This window comes from Piliocolobus tephrosceles, chromosome 13, assembly GCF_002776525.5.
Source record: "Piliocolobus tephrosceles isolate RC106 chromosome 13, ASM277652v3, whole genome shotgun sequence".
NCBI classification, from domain to species: domain Eukaryota; kingdom Metazoa; phylum Chordata; class Mammalia; order Primates; family Cercopithecidae; genus Piliocolobus; species Piliocolobus tephrosceles.
Window position 1 is genome coordinate 5,699,825 of NC_045446.1, and position 22,064 is coordinate 5,721,888.

Below are 22,064 nucleotides of genomic sequence, written 5' to 3' on the forward strand. Positions count from 1 at the left end.
TTATCTTACTTGAGGAAAAATGTTGATATCACAATGTAGTATGAGTTTTACGGGGGAAAGACATTAGATGAACAGCGTTGTTTTGGAGATGCCTTGTAGATTGCATTCTTAGAAGATTTCTTTTTTTTTTTTTTGGCCCTGTCAGGCTTCACTACTTAGAAGAATTCTAATTAATTCAATGTCCACAGTTTAAGTCTTTTTCCGCAATATTAAGCTATATATGAAGTGCGTGCCTTGGAAGATAATTTCTGTCTTTTTCATGTGCGGCGTTTGGTTAATTGACATTAGAGATTTAATTTGAGTATAGCTAGAACTTCAGTGATCTTAATGTCATGCTTCCTGACATTATTATTAAACGTATTAAGTGGACTGCTAGGGGACATTTAAAGGAAGGAAATTGTAAAATTTTAGTGTTTTAAAGTGTGGTGCCTTTATAGTGGACTCTATGTTGGATAAGAATAGAATTGATGTTTTCAGAAGACAAAGGTGAGAATATGTACTTTTCTTCTTCACTCATTGATATTATGAAGCTATTATGACATCTGTATTTACTTCTGAGCTACTGTAAAGTAGGATAAAAGCTGTAATGTAGGATACTGTAATGTAGGATAAAAGCTAAGGTAGAGAGCTGACAGTGCCTTTTTTCTTATGTTCGTATAGAAAAATTTTAATGATTAACTAAAACTTTTCAATTCCCTGTGGTATAGTTCTGTGTGACCCAAGACCCTGACCCAGTATGCTTTAATGGCAGCTATCATTAAATGTGATTATCTGCTTTTTTTTTTTTCTTTTACAGGAGAGCTTGTTTCATATCCATATCCCTCTTTATTCCTGCTAATCTGCTAATGCGGTAAATTGGAGGAAAACTGTTACCAGGATAACCTGTAATGGGCAAGGAGCCACCAAGAAGAAAACATTTCTTTTAATTTTTAAACTTGTTTTGAAAGGTAAGAACATTACGATTAGCAGGAGTTTCCTTCCATTAATGACATCAAGGAAAGCTGTGGTTCTGTTGTGAGACCCTGGAGTCATAGCAAACCAGGTGGAGACCAGTCTCTCTGAGCTAGGTGCAGTATGGTTCTGTGGTACTGTGGTATTTTTAGGAAGTTAAATGACACCCTCTTTAGTCTGCTTTGGTATATCTTAAATCTGCAGAACTCAAGGGATTCTAAGTTTACAGGGGGTTATTGAGAGGGGCGCCAAAGACCAGCCAGGCCTAGTAAGCTGAAGCAGCAGCATGCAGAGAAAGAGTCGCCACCCAGGCCACTACTTCCAGGGCACCGGGGCTCGCTCTTTGTGTTTGTTTTTGTTTTATACCAGCGAAGGGACATTTGACTTCTGGTCAGTCACTTGTGTGTTTCAGAGTCCTAATCTCTATCACTTTAGAACTTTTTATTAAAGATTAGAGATTGAATTTGCATATTAGACTTCTGGCCCAGTTGACACTTACTAGGAAGTGGCAGAAGTGGCACAGTAGTTCCTTTTGGGGGACATGCAAGCATAGTTAATCAAATTTCATTTGTCCCCATTGTATCTCTAGAAGGTAGACAAAAATCATTTAATCATCTACCTTCCTGAACTGGTGCTAGCTCTAAGACTTGAAATTTTAGTCACTTTTTACTCGGCTTTGTTTTTATCCTGATGAGCAGTGATTTACCAGGGCCTGTTGATTCTACTCTTGACTCTTGTAACTGTCTTTTTCTTTTTGTTTCCACTGCTACAAAGCTAGGTCAGACTTTGTTGCCTGGGGAGATCTTATGGTGGTTTTGCTGTGAGGGGTCTGTGCTTCTAACTGCCAGGTGGATGTTTCATAGGCATCTAAAATACTACTTTGCATATGATGTCTCCTCAGCCCCAGCCTCTGAAGAACAGTCCTACTCAACCCTTGCAGTTTTCCTTGCACTTAAACAGTGACGTCCTATTCTTGCCCCGATATTCAGATTCTTGTACACAACTTAGAATTTCCTCAACTTCACCTCCATATTCTTCTGCCTGAATCCCATGTGGAGAATTCTCTGCAAGTATTCATTCCCCTTGTGGCTCCTTGTCTCATAGAGTTTTTTTGTTTGTTTGTTTTTTGAGATAGGGTCTTGCTCCATCGCCCAGGCCAGAGTGCAGTGGCGCAATCTCGACTCACTGCAACCTCCACCTCCTGGGTTCAAGCAATTCTCCTGTCTTGGCCTCCTGGGTAGCTGGGATTACAGGCGCACACCACCATGCCTGGCTAATTTTTGTATTTTTAGTAGAGACGGAGTCTCACTATGTTGGCCAGGCTGGTCTTTGGACCCCTGGCCTCAAGTGATCGCCTGCCTAGGCCTCCCACAGTGCTGGTATTACAGGCCTGAGCCACCGCACCCGGCCTCATAGAGTTTTATTGTTGTTTTGTATTTGAATTCACGTCTTCTGGGGCTCAGCTTTCTTCCTGCCTTTTCTGTCAAACCACCTTGGATTATTCCAGTTCCCTTGTGGTCACTCCTTTGTGAACTCTCAGAGCATCTCAATGAAGTTATTTTAGAATTATTTTTTTCTCTTTAACTACGTTTTAAGTATTTTGTGAGTAAGCAGCTTTAACTTCTTTGTGTCTTTAGTACTTTTCACAAAATATATAATTGTTTGGTGGTAGGAGCTAAAATGTCAGAGGCGTTTCTCAGGATAATATTTTTGGGACTTTCCCTCTCTCCCTCCTTGTTGTTTATTTTGTTTTCCTTTGCTGATAGAGATTCTTCGCTTTGGCAGCTTGCGGAACAATTTCTTACCTTTAGTTATTCCTCCTCCTGCTTCTTTTACACACCACTGCTCGTCAGCATGCTGTCCCACACTAGAGTGAAGCCTTCACAGTCTGCAGGAGTCCTAGAATCAATACCAGGTGGTTATGAGGGTTCCTGGAGAGGAGCAGCACTGTGGGTGTAGGGCATTTTAGACCAGGGACTGGCAAACAAAGCATTTATTGCAAAGGCCAGATAATAAATATTTTAGGTTTTGTGGGCAAAGAGGCAAAAAAGAGGATTTTATGAAGGTATTTATATACCAAGAGACACAACAAATTTTCACAGGCTTTGTTTTTGATGAGATTCAAAATGTAATAATTGAATTCAATTTTCTGTAATACAGCTCTCTCTTACTAGTGAGAAGACTGGAATTCTTTTTTCTAGGGGGGTAATATTTCACCTAATTGGTCTTTAAAGTTAGAGTTGCTCTCATCAAAATCTATTGCAAAGGTACATCTAATCTATTAATATTGATCTGCAGCAAGGTTTTAACATTTTTCATCTTTGGAAATGTCTTTTTACACAGGTAGGTACTCCCACATTCTCTATCAGTCCCCAAGCATATTACTTCAGTTGAGTATATTCGTTATTTGGAAGGCATATGTAGAATTCTGTTGGATTCTTCTGTTGATACTTACTTTTTAGCATGTCATTACATAGTAAATTAATCATTTCTAATTATAGTTTAGGTGAAAGCTCCTTAATTGCACACCTAAATGGATTTTGAAATATGGAGATTTCCTTTGCCTTTGCATCAGGGTCTGCAAAATGCTATGTAACTGTAGTTTCAGCTCAGAAAACATGTCCACTGCCAATTTTTTATGGGAATGGAGAGCTCATCTCCTACAGGAAGTGTATGAAGCAGCTTGACCTTCCTTATCAACCAGAGAAATTTGTTTAAATGACATTAATGTAGTAGATGATTCACATGTCAGCCATTGAGACTTCAGCAAAGGCAGATTTCTACAGCTGTCTAGTGCTCAGTTATTGTCATTCACAGCTGTTCTTGTTCAGAAAAATTTCAGTCTTTGTCCTGTGCTCAAAAAATCACAATAAAACTTTACCACATCAAGCTGCTGTGTCAGAGGGCAAGCCAGGATGGTTAAGTCCATGAGTGAATGAAGTTTACTGTTGGTGCTACTGGTTCAGTAACGGGTGATGGATTTCAAAAGTCTCCAAATGCCTGCTGGTGAATAATCAAAGAATAACTGTAAGCTTTAAACACCTTAAATTTTTTAAGTTTTCTAAGTTTGTTGAACCACGCCCTTTATTGTTCTGTACACAACCACAATCAGTTGTAGCATGTCCCTATCAGATTCTACTGTAGGTTGTCTTTTCTCAACTTTTTTTGGAAATATTCTGCCTGTAGTTCTTTCATGAAGACTGTTCATGGAGGCTAAAAAGTCAGAGGTATATTGCAAGGTTTATAGCAAAAGATAACAATTGTTCCATCTTTCTCATCTTTGAATTACTCATTTGGGACTGCCACCTTCATCTCTTAGCTGTTTTCTCTTATTTCCACATTTCTAAATAATTTGCCTGTATGTAGCTGTTTCTAATCTACTTGTCTTCTAATTATGAAGAGGAGGTTTTAGTTCTTACATGGATATTTCCTTCCCTCCTTCACCTTTTGGATAAAGTCAGTATTAAAGGTATGTATATTTTGGTTAATTATTCCCAAAATCCCTAACAAAATTTGCAAAATTCTCTTCAGTGTGGTCAGATACATCTGGCAGTCAGCTGTTTCTCTTTCTTGGACTCACTTTTTCCAAACCCTCTGCCTCATGCCTTCCTCTGTACTGGTTGCACTTGACCTTCTCCGTAGTTGCTGGTGTTTCTCCTCACCTGTCTTCTGGGAGTTGTCTCTCTCTTGATGTCTCGTATTTCTGTTTCATGTGTTGTCATGTTTTGGTGAAGAACATTCTCCAGTAGCTACCTGAGAAAGTGTGAATAGATCCGTCAGACCTTCCATGTCTGAAAATGTTGGTTTCAATAATTGATACTAAGTTATGGTCCTTTTTTTGTGTTGTTTTTGTGAGTCCCCCTCCTCCGCACCCATCACTAGAAGGTTTAGATTCTTCATTTCTGCTACCATGGAACTACACTCAGTACATTGGGAGAATCTGTCGCACCGCTCATTGTGTTGGCCTGTGCAGGCCCTAAGGAGAGCCACATTTGTTAAGCTCTGGGAAAATTGCTTTCTTCTGTTTCCTACCCGTGCCCCTACCCCCACCACCCCTGACCTTTTTTTTTCCCTTGGCCAAGAGGTGGGTGATACATTATAATATGTTATTCTAAAACTTCTTTTATTTGAATATTGGACTTCCTAAATTGATTAAGTTTTTTGTCTTTTCATGAATTTGTTGGCGTTCTTGGCCGTCATTTCCTTTTTTCTCCTTTGTCCTTTATTTTGTTGTGTTACTAGAGTTTCCAGAGCAGTGAAGGATGCGTGGGGTTCAACCCACTAAGCATCTGGAAGGTTGCATAATCTTTTCTATTTTCTTACTGGAGCTCCATGTCAGCCCAAATGTAGCCATGTATTGTACCTTTTATATCCAATAGATTTTGGGAAGAGATTTATAAAATAGCATGTTAATCATTTAGTACAACTTTCCTGTCCAGAACAGAAACTCCTTTTGTTCTCATAGAAAATCATCCAGGCTTTGCCAGGGCACCTCCATTTGACGGGCCTCGCATGCAGGCACAGCCCTCATCTTTAGCAAGTTTTGCTTCTACTGCTTGCAGATAATTTGCACTTTTTACTTACTGGTTCTTATTTCATCCTTGGGTACAATACAAGACAGGTCTTTTCTTCTAAGCTTTTAAATATATTCAGAGGTAGTTACTTTATCCCTCCAAGTAGTGAGCCTTTCTGCTACCCTGCCCTGACCATCTCTTTGGAGGCCATGTGGTTGCCAGACTCTTCGTTTTCCTTCAGAACAGGATCTGCTATTTCCTGGTGTGACGTGATATGCTCAGGGCAGGCCACAGTGGAATTAGTTTCTCCTCAGGTCCCAGACATTGTTTACCTATTACTATATTCTGAGATTTCTTTGCTTGTTAGTTACTTCATAATATTATAACTTTCTATTGGACTTATAATCAGCTGAAATCTTTGGACTTTTTTGTTTCTTTTCTTCACTTCAGCAGTTTTCTTCTCCCTGGCCGCCTTCCCATCTTGTTTTTCAGTTTTTGTCTGAAAAGGACTTTATATTCATTCATGTTAAATAAATTTTTCTTGATTTGTTGTGTCAAACAGTGTGACTGCTGACTTGCCCAGCGTTAGCTCTTCCTCTTAGCTTTGTGTTTTCTGTGCGTTCTGGCAAGCCTGTGGCGTCCTGCGAATCCATGTCATCAGAGCCTCTGGCCACAAGAGCTGAGCTTGTCCAGAGCCACTACTAGCACTCTTCAGGCTGAATGCCCAACTATCTTGTCTGGGAGGTGATTCTCCACCCTGTGCACAGAGACATACGGTTCCTCTTCATGAACTTGTCCTGAGAGCCATTGGATTGCAAGAATGACCTGCTGTTGCTGCCTTCTACAAGCTGAGGTCACACACAGCTGAGCTGGGCTGGGGTCATGCTCTTGATGACTGCTGCTTTGACTAGGAAGAGTGCACACTTTGGAGCTAGTCATACCTGGGTTTGTATTCTGCTAGCATGTTTACTAGCTCTGGTCTTTAGTAGTAAGTCATTTGACCTCTCAGAATTTTAGTTTTTCCATCTGCAAAATGAGAACAAAACCATGAAGTATGTATAGAGTATCTTGTATCTAAAAGCATGAAGCCCAGAGTCTGGCAGTGTAGTAGGCACCTAATAATTGGTAGCTGCTGTTAATAATTATGTTTCCACCTTTATATAAAGTTGCAGTGTCCAGACAGTTAATGTGATTGTGGAATAGCTAGGAGAGATTGAAGATTGTTTTTCATAAGGAGCTATAAAGACCATTCTCTGTTGAGCTTTTATTCCTGAGCAGTCTCAGTAGTCTACGAATCTACTTTAACTTTTCTTGCACATTAAGTTGCATACTGTAAAACATTTACAAAAGAAATAACTTCCTGAATGTTAACAGTTTATTGCTGCTTTTGTGAGGCTGTTGAGATAGCCCTGAATACTTAAGGATTATATACAGTCTGATCAAAGTTTGCTAGGGAAGGAAGATTGACGATAATAGCTAAAATTTTAAGAAACTGGCTTTTAAAAGATTTTTTTGTGACCAAGTTGCCAATTCTGTCTTTCATTGTGGAATTGGTTATAACCACAAAATAAATTTGATAGCTCTTTTCTTAATCTGAAGACTGCTTCCTTTTGACCATTTGCCAAAAGCATCTCAGTGTGCTCCTGAATTTCTACTGGATTAGGAAAGGCCATTTTCTTTGGGTACATTGTCTGTAAGATATTTAAATAATAAATGACCATTGTCACTTACCTCAGGTTGGGTGTGTCATAAATGGCACATAACTGGGTTTCACTTAATATAAACTTCACTGACTTGGATTTTCCAAGTTTTCCCTTCACCACGTTAGTATGGAATTCCCTTTCTAGCCAAGCAGTTCACCATTTTTCATTTGCTGAGGGCCACCTCGTATCTCTTCAGTTTTGGAGACTTAAAAACTTTTTGTGTTGTTGCAAATAGCCATGCCAGTCATAACCCTGTTTCCTACTCTCCTCCAGTAACCTGTTGCTTCCTTTCTGATGTTGGACTCATTTGTTTGCTCTTGGAATCCTATCCAGTTTCAGAGATTCCAAGAATCTTGGATGCTTCAGATGGGAAACCTTTCTAGGACCCATGAGAATTTACTGATTTGCCTTTGACTTAAAATTTTTTAAAAAATTTTGAGACAGGGTCTTACTCTATCATCCAGGCTGGAGTGCAGTGGTGTCATCTCTGCCTCCCAGGCTCAAGTGATCCTTCCACCTCAGCCTCCTGAGTAACTAGGACTATAGGTGTGCACCACCATGCCTGACTAAGTTTTTGTACTTTCTATGGTGGAGACAAGATCTCCCTTTGTTGCCTAGGCTTGTCTTGAACTCCTGGACTGAAGTGATCCACCTACCACCATCCCCCACGAAGTGCTGAGATTACAAATGTGAGCCACTGGGCCTGGCTGACGTTGACTTTTATCATACCGTCTTACCTGTATTCACACATCCTCACCTCCAGCATGCACACGTGCATCTGGATCCAGCTGGGTATTCCTTGCCTCTCCTCGGTTTCCTTGGTCTCTTAAGAAGACTCCTGGCAAAAACTCGACTACCCTTGTGCCATCCTCTTTACTTGCCTTTCCCCACACAACCCCTCAGTCTCACTTCAGCAAAACTTGTTCTTAGTATAAATAACCCATGCTTTGCATATACTTGGACTGAAGTTTTTGAAATTGTGGAAAATAGGCACAGAAATTCCTGTACATTCAAACTTTCATAATGAGAATTTGTAGAGGAACATGTTACTGTAGTTGCTTTAATTTGAACTAGTTGACAAAAGTAAGACTGGATTTTTTGGTTGGTGGTTGACTTTTTAAATATAAAAGCGAAGTGAGTGATACGGTTGTACATCTTGTCTTGCTGTTAGCATCCTAGCAGTGTATTTGGAGTTAGTACAGGGTATATATAGGCATTTGCCTTCTGAGGGTTGTGTATTTCCCAGACAGCTTAGAATTCTAAAGGCAAGTATAAATTTGTATGATCTGATACCAAAGTACAGCTCCAGAATGAAGAAAAAATGGAAATTAGACTTGGAGGAGGAAGAATGCTGGTGGCATTAGAGGAATGGTGGTCATTTAGTGTGAAATCTCGTAGCGGATGCCTTGGCTTTGAGCATAGAAGCCATTGCAAGGCATCATCTTCTGCCCTGGTGGGCCCCTCTTCATTAGGCTCGCCCCTCTCCAATCTGTCTTTCACGTTGTTGACAGTTACGCATTCACACTCTAGATCTGCTCTTGCAGACTCCAGTGTCTGTCTTAGCACCGTGGGCAATCTCTACAGTGCCCCACCTCGTGCGTCTTAATCCCCTTCCTTTCTTGTCCCACATTTAAGTCGTATTCAAAAGAGGTTTGTCCTCTTCCCTCTCTCTTCACGTTTGTAGGAGATATGAACTCTGTTGAGAGTGTACTAACCACAGCATCATTGTCATCTCCACATCACTTCCAATGTCTGCTTCTGTTCAGAATTGTTTTTGTATATTATTAGAATACTTTATTTCTGCTGTAGATATTTTAATGCACACTTCCCTCAGTTAAAACTCATTGGTCTGTCTGCTTCTGCAGTGAGTCTGCACAGTGCATTCACACACAGCCCTTTGTGATCTGGCCTTGTGTTGCCAGCCTAATCCTACCACCTACCCAAAGGCTCCTTCTTGTTGTCCTTAGGGTCTTCTCCCTGCTGTGACTCTTGAAGCTACTGGGTCTTCCTGTTCACTGCTTTCGGGGAGGTGTCGCCTGGCCTGGAATATGTTATGCAGCTCCATACATCACCTGCTAAATGCTCCATACAGTATTTTGAGGCTCAACTTAGGCTTGACATATAATGAGCTCTTTTTTGGCCAGGCTGTCCTCCCTTGAGCTACCTTTCTGTGGAAGAAGGTTGAAATGTATGCCTTCCTTTCTCTGTTTTCTCTGTTCTCAATTTTATTGTATTTTTCAAGGCTTTAGGGACCATCTGTCATACTACTCCTGTATTCCTTAGCATAATTCATATTAATACTTTAATACCTGTTGATTACTATAGCATATTAAATGGATTTGATTCCTTTATTTATTCTCAAAGAAAAGCTTGAAATATCAAAGCAGTTTCAAGTTAAAACTGGAAAAGATTCTGGAATACCTGGATGGTAGAAAGCTGATTGCTTTTGACACCTTCTTTGGAAGAAGCAGTTGCAGAGATACAATAAAACTGGGTTTGAGTTTGTATTGCCCTCTTCTCTAAAGAAATATATTGACTCTAGTGTGCACCTGATATTTGATTTAATTTGTGTGTCTAGGGGGCTGCACCTTTATGAAATTGACACCTTTACTAAGAATGGAGAAACAGCTACTGCGCGAACTTTCTGTGTTTTGTGGTCTTTTTTCTTAGAAGTTAGTGAGAGCTGCTTTTAAAGACCAGCGGCTTTTACTCCTTTGTGTTCCATGTTTCTGCCCCTTCTTGTGAAAATTTCCCTGGGCATTGAGCTTTGCTGTCAGGGGAAGAGTTTCTCATTAACTTGCAACGCTAAGAGATAACCTCAGTCGGAGTGACTCTACTTTTTCCTGTTGATAGACACTTTCCTCCCTGGCCCTTTCTTAGTGGCATGCAGCTTTTAGCATGCCTGGAAGCAATCACCAAACCCTCCTGGAGCCCAGCAGTTTTACATTTGGATCTTGTCAGGCACTGTTCAACTAAGCTTCCTGAATGTGTGAATCCAAGCCTAGAAGGAAGTCCTCAGCCTCCAGGTGTCTGGACACTGCATCAGTAGATGAGCCAGTACGAACAGCCTTGCCTCAGCTTGGTTGTTCAGTACATCCTGTTCCCCAGCCTGCTTATAAACTTGGCCAGAGGTTCGGTGTAAATGCGTCTGCTGCTTATGGAATAATCAAGGGAAGCCGTGAGGTCTGTTTTCTTGAGGTTGAGTGAGAATTCTAGTTTTTTGTCCACACTAATCAAATATCTTTGTTTCCCAACATTTTTGAATGGCCTGGGCATTGCTCCTTCTTCTGAAAATATATTTTGAACTAGCTTATAAAATGAAATCAATTCTCAGAGATATGTACTTGTTTGTGTGTGTGTGTTTTTCAGATGGAGTCTCACTCTGTCACCCAGGCTGGAGTGCGATGGCACGATCTCGGCTCACGGCAGCCTCTGCTGACCGGGTTCAAGCGATTCTCCTGCCTCAGCCTCCTGAGTAGCTGGGATTACAAGTGCCTGCCGCTGCGCCTGGCTAACTTTTGTATTTTTAGTAGAGACGGAGTTTCACCATCTTGGCCAGGCTGGTCTTGAACTCCTGACCTTGTGATCCACCCACTTCAGCTGCCCAGAGTGCTGGGATTACAGGTGTGAGCCACCGTGCCCAGCTGGTGTGCATCTGTTTTTAAATTTGGCTCCTTAAGTCTAAACCAGTGATGACCCACCTGTGCCTCTCGATGAACGATCTAGCTCTTTGCATTATTTCAAGATGAAGGATTTGAAAACTTTCTTGTTATTGGTATAAATGTTTCTAGATATTAGAGGCTACAAAGCAGTTCTCGTTTTCTTGTGATCTGCTTTTTTTGAGTTGAAGAATGTCTGCCTTCATTTCAATAATATACATGATTTCACTTGTATATTTCTGTTTTAAAAGAGAGGAAAAGAGGGGCCGGGCGCGGTGGCTCAAGCCTGTAATCCCAGCACTTTGGGAGGCCGAGACGGGCGGATCACGAGGTCAGGAGATCGAGACCATCCTGGCTAACACGGTGAAACCCCGTCTCTACTAAAAAAAAATACAAAAAACTAGCCGGGCGAGGTGGCAGGCGCCTGTAGTCCCAGCTACTCGGGAGGCTGAGGCAGGAGAATGGCGTAAACCCGGGAGGTGGAGCTTGCAGTGAGCTGAGATCCGGCCACTGCACTCCAGCCTGGGCGACAGAGCGAGACTCCGTCTCAAAAAAAAAAAAGAGAGGAAAAACGTGGCCTATCACCTCTTCTTACCTACCCCACTTTGGCCCTTGTGTGGAAAACATCATTAGTGATTGTAGCTGTGGAAGGAGATGGGGGACCGTTTCAGTGCTGAGAGAGACTTTGAATCGTAATGTCATTAGAGTGGGGCTGTCTAGTACAGCAGCCACTGGCCATGTGTGACTCTTGAGCATCTGAAATGTGGCTGGTTCAAATTGAGAGGTACTGTGAGCATAAAATACACATTGGATTTGGAAGACTTAGTACCAAAAGAAATAATATAACCCTGTTGGATATATTCTGTTAAAGATACTTTTAAATTTAATATCATCATTTGTTTTTCTCTTTTACTTTTTGATGTGACTACTAGAACATTTAATGTGTGGCTCATAAGTTTATTTATTATTTCTGTTAGATGAGTCTGACTTGGATGACAGGTAGAGCTTGTGTAGTTCTAGTAGTTTCAATAGTAGTGGGAGAAGGGAGTGCTGAAGGGAGACTTGGGGTGTATAGGAATTAGAACTTGGGCAATGTGTGTTTGCATGTCTTTGTATAAGATCGTGTGAAATTTGTGTGTCAAATAGTTTCTTCGTAGTGTTGTGTTAAATATATAGTATTAAAAGTCATAACACATTTTGTTGTCTTAAGTCTTTCCCGTGTGTTTTGTTGGGCGGAAGCAGCTGCTTCTATTTTTGTTCTGTTTGTGCTCCATATGTTTAGGTAGCGGCAGCTTCTACTAGAAATATCTTCTGCGTGTTTATTGCCAGTCTGTCATATGATGTCAGATATTCACTTCGGTGTTGCTATCTTGAAGATTCCAGTGGGACCAGTTATTAAAAGGTATAGACAGAGCTGGTTTCATGGGTGTGGGACCTGTGCAGTCTCACAGGGCTCAGAAACACTTGGATTAATGCTCTGCTGTTTGGATTCTGTCTTGAAATGCATCATAATCTTTGAATCTTTTTCGGAATCTCTGAACATTTTGCTCTGGGCCCAGCTAGTCCTGGGTACAGTTATTTCACAGTTGATAGTGTACAGTTTATTGTTCTTGGATACAAAGTGGCCACATTTAAGCAGAGTAAGTTCATTTTAGTAGGAGATTTTGAGTTTGAAATTCATTGAAGATCGTGTCATCCCCACAGCTGACTGCTCATTTGTGGGTAGGATCACCAGTAGTTCCTCTCTTCAGAGTTCTAATAGTTTATCTTGTGTCGTTTTTATGGTATGTTATGTTCTGCCTCTGTCTTGTTGAATGAAAACCCATTAATACCAGCTCTTTCAGAGGGAGTTTCTGAGATAAATAACACAGTACTGTTTGCACTAGTATGCTTTCCTGTGTTTTTCATGACTGTATAGTTATCTTGAATATATGTATTTAAATTTGTGAAGATGTAGATTAAAACAATCCTGCATTTATGAATTATCAGCTGTCAGCAGTGGTTTAAAATCAGGCGTCAGCAGCCGCTGGGGACTAGAGATGCAGAATCTCAGGCCTGAGCCCTGTTTTATTGAGTCAGAATCTGAGACTGTGTTTTATTTGTTTATTTATTTGTTTGTTTATTTTTTAAAATTTTAGGACAGGGTTTCACTCTTGTTCAGGGTGGTATGCAGTGGTATGATCATGGCTCACTACAGCCTCAACCTCCCAGGCTCAGGTGATTCTCCCACCTCAGCCTCCCAAGTAGCTGGGACTACAGGTGTGTGCCGCCTGTTGCCCAGGCTGGTCTCAAACTCCTGGGCTCAAGCGATCTGCCCATCTTGGCTTTCCAAAATGCTGAGATTAGAGTCGTGAGCCACATGCCCAGCCAAGACTGCATTTTGACAAGGTACTAAGCTATTCATTGCTGTGCCTATGAAAGTTTGGGAAACTTTGAAGCTCACTGATTTCATTGTTGGGTATATTCATTGCCCTAGTAGCTTCTGTTTGCCTGAGTGTGCGTATGTTGGTGCCTGTATGTTCTAGCTGCTATTGTGGGTCTTTCTTAGTGACTCTCTACAACCTGTTTATTTGCTAAGGGTCCTGAGGCTTAGAGATGAAGTAGCTTTCCTAAGGCCTCAGGGCTAGCCAATAGTGGAGCTGGTGTTAGAATCCAGGTCTATTAAGATTCTTAATAGTCCTAAAAGAGGTTGAGGGGATTTGTATATTTGATGAAAACAAAGGGTTGTAGGTGGTTCACATAAATTATAATTGGGCCCTTATTGAATATACTAGCATTCTACTAGCAGTGCCTTGGCAAAGTTGACAGATAGACTGATGTTCTTGTTCTACGTCTTGTAAATAATTTAGCCACTATACCCATTCCTAGTTCCTGTGTCAGAGACAGGGTGGCACCTTTTTCCAGAGAATGTCACTGCTTGAATACCTTTTTTTTTTTTTTTTGAGACGGAGTCTCGCTCTATCGCCCAGGCTGGAGTGCAGTGGCCGGATCTCAGCTCACTGCAAGCTCCGCCTCCCGGATTTACGCCATTCTCCTGCCTCAGCCTCCCGAGTAGCTGGGACTACAGGCGCCCGCCACCTCGCCCGGCTAGTTTTTTGTATTTTTTAGTAGAGACAGGGTTTCACGGTGTTAGCCAGGATGGTCTCGATCTCCTGACCTCGTGATCCGCCCGTCTCGGCCTCCCAAAGTGCTGGGATTACAGGCTTGAGCCACCGCGCCCGGCCTGCTTGAATACTTTGAATTCAAGGTACTTGGCCTCAGATTTTGAAAGGCTTTGATATCGTGAAGGTATTTTAATAATTTTAGAGGGTCATTAAGTAAAGCAGTTGATCTGCGATGAATAGATTTACTCAACAAATGGATCCTTTGATCCTATTTTGTGTATATAAGGTGGCAGTTTTCACTTGTCTTACGTTACAGGAAGGTGGGGAACAGCAGACATTGTCCTCTGTGGCATCAGGTAACAGATGACTCCCCAGTGACCTGCTTTCTTAATCTTAGCCCTCCTGGAGAAAACTCCATTTTCAAACTACTTAATCCAGCTTACAAAAACAACTGTGGGATTTTGAAGAAAGAGGGTAGTTTGGCTTTACTAAACTCTTTGCCCCACTGACTTTGGTGGAAGAAATTATCCCTAAATCCTATTTAAGCACAGTCATGTGCTGCATATATGACGGTGCTCCCATAAGGTTATAATGGGGCTGAAAAATTCCTGTCACCTAATTAATGACTGATATGAATGATTAGTTTGGGGGGATTCTTTAAGGTGATTTTGCTACTTCAGCTAAACAACATCTTAACATGGTAGTATCTGTTCAGATACACAAATACTTAGCATTGTCACAGCTGCCTCCGTGTTTCAGTACACAGTAACATGCTGTGCAGGTTTATAACCTAGCAGCAATAGGCTATACCTGATAGCCCAGGTGTGTAGTAGGCTAGACTGTGTAGGTTTGTGTAAGTCGCTCTATGATGTTCACACAACGACCAAGTCACCTGATGAAGGATTTCTCAATCTGTATCCCCGTCATTATTCGTAGCATGGCTCTGTAGTCTAGGTTGTGAATTTTAAAGGATATTTATGTTTACTAAAAAGAAGTTGTTGAAGTTCTGACTTTTTGGTTTTTCTGCGTATTTTAGAGTAGTTATATTTTTAAAAGGACTCCATTTTACCCCAGGGCTCTGGCCAGTTGAACTTTGTAACTGTTATTTCATACCTGGCTTCTTTCTACTTGAAAGAGTACAAATAGAAGCGAAGGCTGAGATCTGCTTGAAAGAGTACAAATAGGAGCGAAGGCCGAGCAGGGGTGACTCACTTACCAGTGCCATTTGTTCCCAGTCAGCTTGCTGTTTAGCTAAAAGGTAAAATACACAATTTTTGCATAAGGAATTAGCTGTGGATATATCTTGGTTTTGAGTTTGTAGTATGTCCAGTACAAAGATGTATATTTCAAAGTGTTCTTATCTGAAAAATGCTCTTCTAACTCCGAATAGTGGGGAGCAAAAGGAATTAGTTACAGTGGTGGCTCACACCTGTAGTCCCAGCACTTTGGGAGGCCGAGGTGGTCGATTGCTTGAGGCCAGGAGATTGCTTGAGACCAGCCTGAGTAACAAAGTGAGACCGTGTCTCTACAGAATTACAAAAAAAATTAGCCAGGTGTGGTGGCACGGGGCTGTAGTCTCAGCTACTCTGGAGGTTGAGGTGGGAGGATCACCTGAGTCCGGGAGGCAGAGGTTGTAGTGAGCCAGGATAGTTGCTAGAGAACTCCTTTTCTTGTGTTTAAATCTCAAGTTTAAAATCAGTGTCCTAAACCCACAAAGTCATGGCTGGGGAATTGGAGGACCTGATTCATGAGTTAGGCCACGCTACAGGAGCACACAGGCTCTGCTACAGGAAGGTTGCTTCTGGCTCACTGGAACAGCATTGGCAGGAACTTAGAGCAGTAGGTGACTTTCTTCCATGTGGTGATTTGGGGACCAAGGCGTGTTCCATGTTTTGGTTCTACCATCCCTCAGGGTCTTTTGGTCTTCAGCATTCAGCCAGATACAGGTGAAGGACCATGGGAGGTTTGATGGCTCCTGGCACAATGGAGGAAACTCTGTCATGTGGCCACACCTACATGGTGAGTGCCCCAGGAAGGGGAGAATGGAGATGGGCGACTGTCAGCACCTCACTGGGCAGGGTGCAAGGGCTGTGGAGTAGATGTTGGGTGGATTCAGGAGACTGCAGAAAGCAAAGTGGGTGTTAGTGGGACTTTTAGTTCCTCTGGAACAAAGGACACTACACTTTTCTGTGAAAGACTAGGTAGTAAATATTTTAGACTTTGTGGGCCGCAGATGGCCTCTGTCATATATTCTTTTTTTTTTTCTTAAAACGTCAAAATCATTCATAGCTGGCAGGTTGTGAGCTGGATTTGGTTTACCAACATCTCTTCTTACTTCATCACAACTAATTATCTCTCTTCTTTATAAACCCAGTATTGAATGAGTTTCCTTTATAGTAAGGCTGAGATTTTGGAAGCCAGTTTTTACTTGAGGTAAAGAAGTTGTATCTTGATTCATAATTCAGAAGTGTCATTTTATCTAGTTTTTAGACATAGGTTGTCACCTGATTGGTGAATGTATACCCTGTTTATTATTAGCTAAAAATAAGTGCTTGATATCAGATTCACTTTTTTTCTGATTTATTTCTTAGTATTTTTCATACTTTACCTTTAATACTAAGTATGGGGAATAGTAGTAAAAATATATTTTAAAAAAAGGTTTTGTGATTTTTAAGAACACAGAGGTGCATGAGCTGTATTACTCCACCGGAAGCATTGGTGGGTGGCGCTGGCCTTGTTATGCCGTGCCCTCAGACAGCGAACCACTTCTCTTCCTCTGTGGGAATGGAAACCCAACTTTTTCCCTCTTCCACTGAAGTTATCTTTTGTTATACTTTTGTCTTTTTTTCTACTTGTTAGTTGTATTAGTATAAAATGGCATAATAAAGTTATTTTGTTTACCATTTCCCACTCGTCTGAAAATCGCAAAAAGCATTTATTGCTAAGGTTTATATCCACTGACCTTTTCCCCAAAGTTCTTTTCCTGTTACTTGTATGTCGTCTTTGCCCTTATTTCTTTAATATTTGTGTTAGAAGTAGCTTGCTCTTATTTCCTTCACTGGCAGATGTGTTACTTTGCCCACTGGGTGGCTTCTGTGGATGCCCCTACCCACCCCTCGTCTTGAGCAGAGAAGTCCTGTTAGCTTAGGAGCATAGTGGCTGCTGTCAGTGTGAGGAGTTGTGCTTCTCTAACATGGTCTGTGATGTCACTTGGACATAATTATTAGACTGGTCCAATAGAGGAACAAGACAGCCCTGCTGCTGACTGTGGGCCACCGCTTCGTGTCATCCCACAGAGCTTTGTGCTGAACGTCAGTCCTCCACATCAACTCCTCTTGTAAGATGCTGTGTCCAGCCGTCACAGTGGCTACCATCCTTAAATATGTCTTGGTCCTGTTGCTGCTAATTGATGTGAGCTTGTCGCCATGTGTCCTTTAAAGCATTTAAAGGTTTTTTTAAAAAAACAAGGAGGACTTTTATAACACCCTTCACTTTTTATAATATTCCTATTTAAAACTTGTTCTTTTAATGAGCTTTTGAAAGCTTCATTAAAACTCTGCTTGGCTGGACACAGTAACTCATGCCTGTAATCCCAGCACTTGGGGAGGCTGAGGCAGGTGGATCACTTGAGGTTAGGAGTTTGAGACCAGCTTGGCCAACGTTATGAAACCCTGTCTCTACTAAAGATACAAAAAAAAAAAAAAAAAAAAAAAAATCAGCTGGGTGTGATGGCATGCTATAATCCTAGCTACTTGGGAGGCTGAGGTAGGGATTACTTGAACCGGGGAGGCAGAGGTTGCAGTGAGCTGAGATCATGCCACTGCACTCCAGCCTGGGTGACAGAACAAGACTCTGTCTCACAAAAAAACTCTGCCTATATTTTAAATAATATGCTCATATACTTAAGAGTAAAATGTTCACTGATCTCACTGCCTATCCTGTGAAGTGGATCTACTTTTTACAGAGCCTTGAGTAACCTGCCGTGGTACAGAATTTGTTTTCCTTCTTTTATTCCTGGATTGATCAGTGTTTATACTAGCAGTGTCAGTGATTTTGCCCTCTATGATCTCTATTTAAAAAAAAATTTTTTTTTTTGAGGCAGATGTTCATAAAAGCATAAAATCAAGATATATTCCTGCCTGATCTCCTAATGTGGGTGGGTTTTTTTGTTGTGTTTTTTTGTTTTTTGTTTTTTTATGGAAACAGGGTCCTCACCCTGTTGCCCTGCTGGAGTATAGTAGCACAATCATGGTTTACTACAGCCTCAGCCTGCTTAGTAGCTGGTACTACAGGGGTGTGCCACAATGCCTGGCTAATTTTTTGAATTTTTTTTTCTTCTTACAGACATGAGGTCTCACTATGTTGCATAGCCCGATCTTGAACTCCTAACCTCAAGTGATCCTCCCGTCTTGGTGCCTGCCAAAGTGCCGGGATTACAGGTGTGAGCCACTGTGCCCGGCCCAAATACATACTTCTAAAAATATGTGCTATGCATGGATTACCATCCTTTGCGGCCTCCTTCCTCTTACCTAGGCTCTTGTAAATAGCGTGTGGATAGTCCTGCTTTTTTGGAGATAATGATAATGGGACACCTCACTAAGTGGGTAGTGAAGCTCCAGCTTATACATAGGTTTTGTTTGGGGGTTACAGAGAGTCAGTATGTGTTACCAAACTCCGGTTTAGGAATTCTGCAGTGAGCATATAGACAGACGGGAAAGGTCTTTGAATGGTCTTCTACTAAGGTCTTTACTGTGATGCCATCATCCCGTCATGTATCTCAGAAGTGGCTTTTGAGATCATCCCATCATGAATGGCAGCCTTTAGATCATATAGTGAGCCCTCTGTTTTATGTTTCCGTTTGTAACAAATAAGTACCTTTTTTAGCTCTATAATTTGAAGTAACAAACTCTGTTTTCCTTGTTGAGGAAGGATAGGCATGAAGCTGAGGAACGAATATGTATGTGACGTAGTGATTGGGTTTCATTGTCATGTTTTGCTAGTAAACAGAGGAGAAGCAGTTTCTCTAACTCCTCGATAATTAGTTTTCAGTTTTTAGTAGTATATTAAAAATGGCACAGATTTTACCAGTTTATTTCTTCAGGCTTTTGACTATGAAAGTACTAATTTGCAGTGATTATTTAGTTCTTTAGTCTTCTGAAGCCTTCTAGATATTTAGGCCTCACTGCTTATCACTTGTTGCTGAAGATATTCTGTCCTTCACCCTTAAGAAAAGAGTGACTTTTCTCTTTTCCCAGCATCACTTCTTAACAAAGTATGGATGAATTACTTTTGCAGGTTAAAATCATCCCAAGTATTAGCTTTGAGCATTTTCAAGTCAAAATTTTTTATCAATTAAAATATTTTCTTTTCTGAGAAGGAAAAAATTCTGCCAGTTATGCATTAAAAAGTGTTTTATAGGTTCAGTGTGAAGCTTATTTAACTTATATGAGCCAAGTTGGCATTTTAGACTGTAAAACTGAACTGAAATATGAATTATGGAAAATTAATTTGTAAAGTTGAAATTTTATGAAATACTTTCTGCATTTTGTTTAGACCAGCATGTTTTGGAAATTTGATCTTCACTCATCATCCCACATAGACACACTTCTAGAAAGAGAAGATGTAACACTGAAGGAGTTAATGGATGAGGAAGATGTTTTACAGGAATGTAAAGCTCAGAACCGCAAACTTATAGAGTTTCTGTTAAAAGCAGAATGTCTCGAAGATTTAGTCTCATTCATTATAGAAGAACCACCTCAAGACATGGATGAAAAGATCAGATACAAGTAAGACAATTCAATCTTCTCTCTAGAGTGGGACTAAAGTGAATTGGGGGTAGAATATACAGCTCTTGTTCAAGGATTCTCCAGTGTGACTGTCGCCATTTACAGAAGGGTAAGATAGTCAAGAATGACAGGCTCAGTGGAGCACAAAATCCATTCCAGCAGTAAGTCCAGGGAATCACAAGAGTTTAAAATGAGTGTTCTGAATTTCATTCAGAGGTTTTCTGGAAAGGCAGCGTGCTTTGTAAACAATGATGACAAATGTCTCAAAAATAGTAAGATGATTAAAATATTTACAAATAGGAAGATGGACATTATGTGACTACGCAAAATCGCACAGCAAATCTAAGTCAGAGCTTGGGGTTACAAAGAGCATTGCTTATACGATACATTCTGACCGTTTATCAGCTGAAAATAAAGGAATGGGTATTAGTGAACATCAGTGTAGCTGGTCACACCGTGGGTAACTACAGTGGATTTTGTCTGCTAGTTTAATCTGCTTACAAAGAGAACGACAGTACAATGAGAATCCATTATTGCCACTTTTTATACAAACCCCTGGAAACTCTCCATAGGTATGTAAAGTATTGTGGTTACAGTTAATTATTTCTCCATATCCAACCCTATTGAAATATTTGGCTCTTTTCCCCCCAGAAAATAGAGCAACTTCAGAAACAAAAATTGATGCATTACATAAACTTAATGGAATAGGAAGAATTAGGCTTTTAGTAGTGTCTGTATTGCCATTTCTCCCTCAGTTTCCCTTTCTTTTCAGACATCTTTTCCTTTCTTCTTGGGGAGAAATGTGTTGTTGGGGAAATAATACTTGTTAACGCTTTCAAGTTGCTAGTGGCTTAGGTCTTCAAAGATGCCATGTTCTCTGCCAACCATTAACATTGACACCTAGCATTTAGTGAAAGCCTTCACTCAGAGATTAGTGTCTTAAAAAAGAGGAGGAAAGGCTGGACGCGGTGGCTCATGCCTGTAATCCCAGCACTGTGGGAGGCTGAGGCGGGTAGATCACGTGAGGTCAGTAGTTGGAGACCAACCTGGCCAACATGGTGAAACCCTGAGTCTACTAAAACTACAAAAATTAGCTGGGCCTGTTGGCAGGTGCCTGTAATCCCAGCTACTCAGGAGACTGAGGCAGGAGAATCACCTGAACTCGGGAGGCCGTGGCAGACATGCTAGTGTGCTCTCATCCCCCAAACGATAGACACTTTGCTACTTGGAATTCCCTTCACAGTGAACTAGCGTATGGGTGGTGCTACTTGAATTGGGGCTCATCCCTGTAGGAGGGGTGTGATATGCATCAGAGAGCACAGGTTTTGGATCAGCCCCTTCAGAGGAGTATGACCCTCTTCTCTTCCAATCTCTGAGAGCTTGGGCAGGGAGCTTACCTTTCTTGGGTCTGTTTCCTCACATGCTGAGTGAGGCTAGCAATGTTTTAATCATTGAAGAGTAGGCATGCTTTCTATAAAGGGCTTACTTTCTCCAAAAGAAGTGGTGGCCCCTCCCACCCATTGTAACTGTGTGGCACTTGTATTGTGTTGCTTTGCCAGTGTTTTTGCCTTTGAGGTTGCAAGAGCAAATGCGCCTCCTCTGGACACAGCCTTCTGCATGGTACCATTTTGAAGGAGCCCCACTTGAGTTGGATAGGGCAGTACTCTGCCATGCTTCTGGCCCGAGCAGAGTCACCACCTGTGTGTAATGTACCTTGGATGATGCCACAGCTAGATGAGCATAGAGGAGTTTTTCAGCTGGGATCTGAAAGTGTTATAGGGTTATGGTTGACTACAGTCATTTAAGGAAGTTTAGACTGGGATTGTGTAGTTTTGGGATGATAGAGTAATTGCTGTATTGGGGTAAACCAGACTAAAAAGCCCTTTGTCAGGTAAGACCTCTGGAGAAAAATGGAGCATGATGAGACAGGGAGTGCTGAAGGTGGTGGAGTGGGCAGAGGAGCTCAGGGAAGGCCTAATTAAGATGGTGCCATCTCGTCAGAGCCATGCAGGAATTAAGGGGGTTGCCAAGTGGGTACTTGAGGAACATCCAGGCAGAGGGAACAGCAAGTATGGAAGCCTTAATGTGCTCGTGTGTGTGGTGTACCCCAAGAACATGTGGGCAGCCATAGAAGGGGCAGCATTATGAATGAGGGAAAATGGAAGGTGGGAGAGTTGGGGTGAAGTTGGAGCACCTCTAGAGACAGGCCATAGAGGGCCTGGTAGGCTCAGCTACGATGCTTGCTATACTTGGGACAAGATGGGAAGCCACCAGAGGGTTTTGAGCAAGTATGTGCCATAGTCTGACTTTGTTCCCAGGAGTGCTGTGCCTGCTCTGGGGTTAGGGA

General features: G+C 41.5%; 1 protein-coding gene across 12 annotated transcripts in view; it reads left to right on the plus strand.

Moving 5' to 3' along the window:
• PPP6R3 (protein phosphatase 6 regulatory subunit 3) overlaps nt 1–22,064 on the plus strand; it is a 150,595-nt gene that overhangs the window by 49,608 nt on the left and 78,923 nt on the right. For 11 of the 12 annotated variants that reach the window (XM_023186472.1, XM_023186473.1, XM_023186471.1 and 8 more), the window contains 2 exons: nt 797–947; nt 19,485–19,717. In XM_023186472.1, the coding sequence (XP_023042240.1) occupies nt 19,491–19,717 (227 nt within the window). In that variant the 5' untranslated portion in view covers nt 797–947; nt 19,485–19,490. Of the gene's footprint in view, nt 1–796; nt 948–18,275; nt 18,371–19,484; nt 19,718–22,064 lie in introns of all 12 variants that reach the window. The other variant, XM_023186474.1, reaches the window with a different exon arrangement.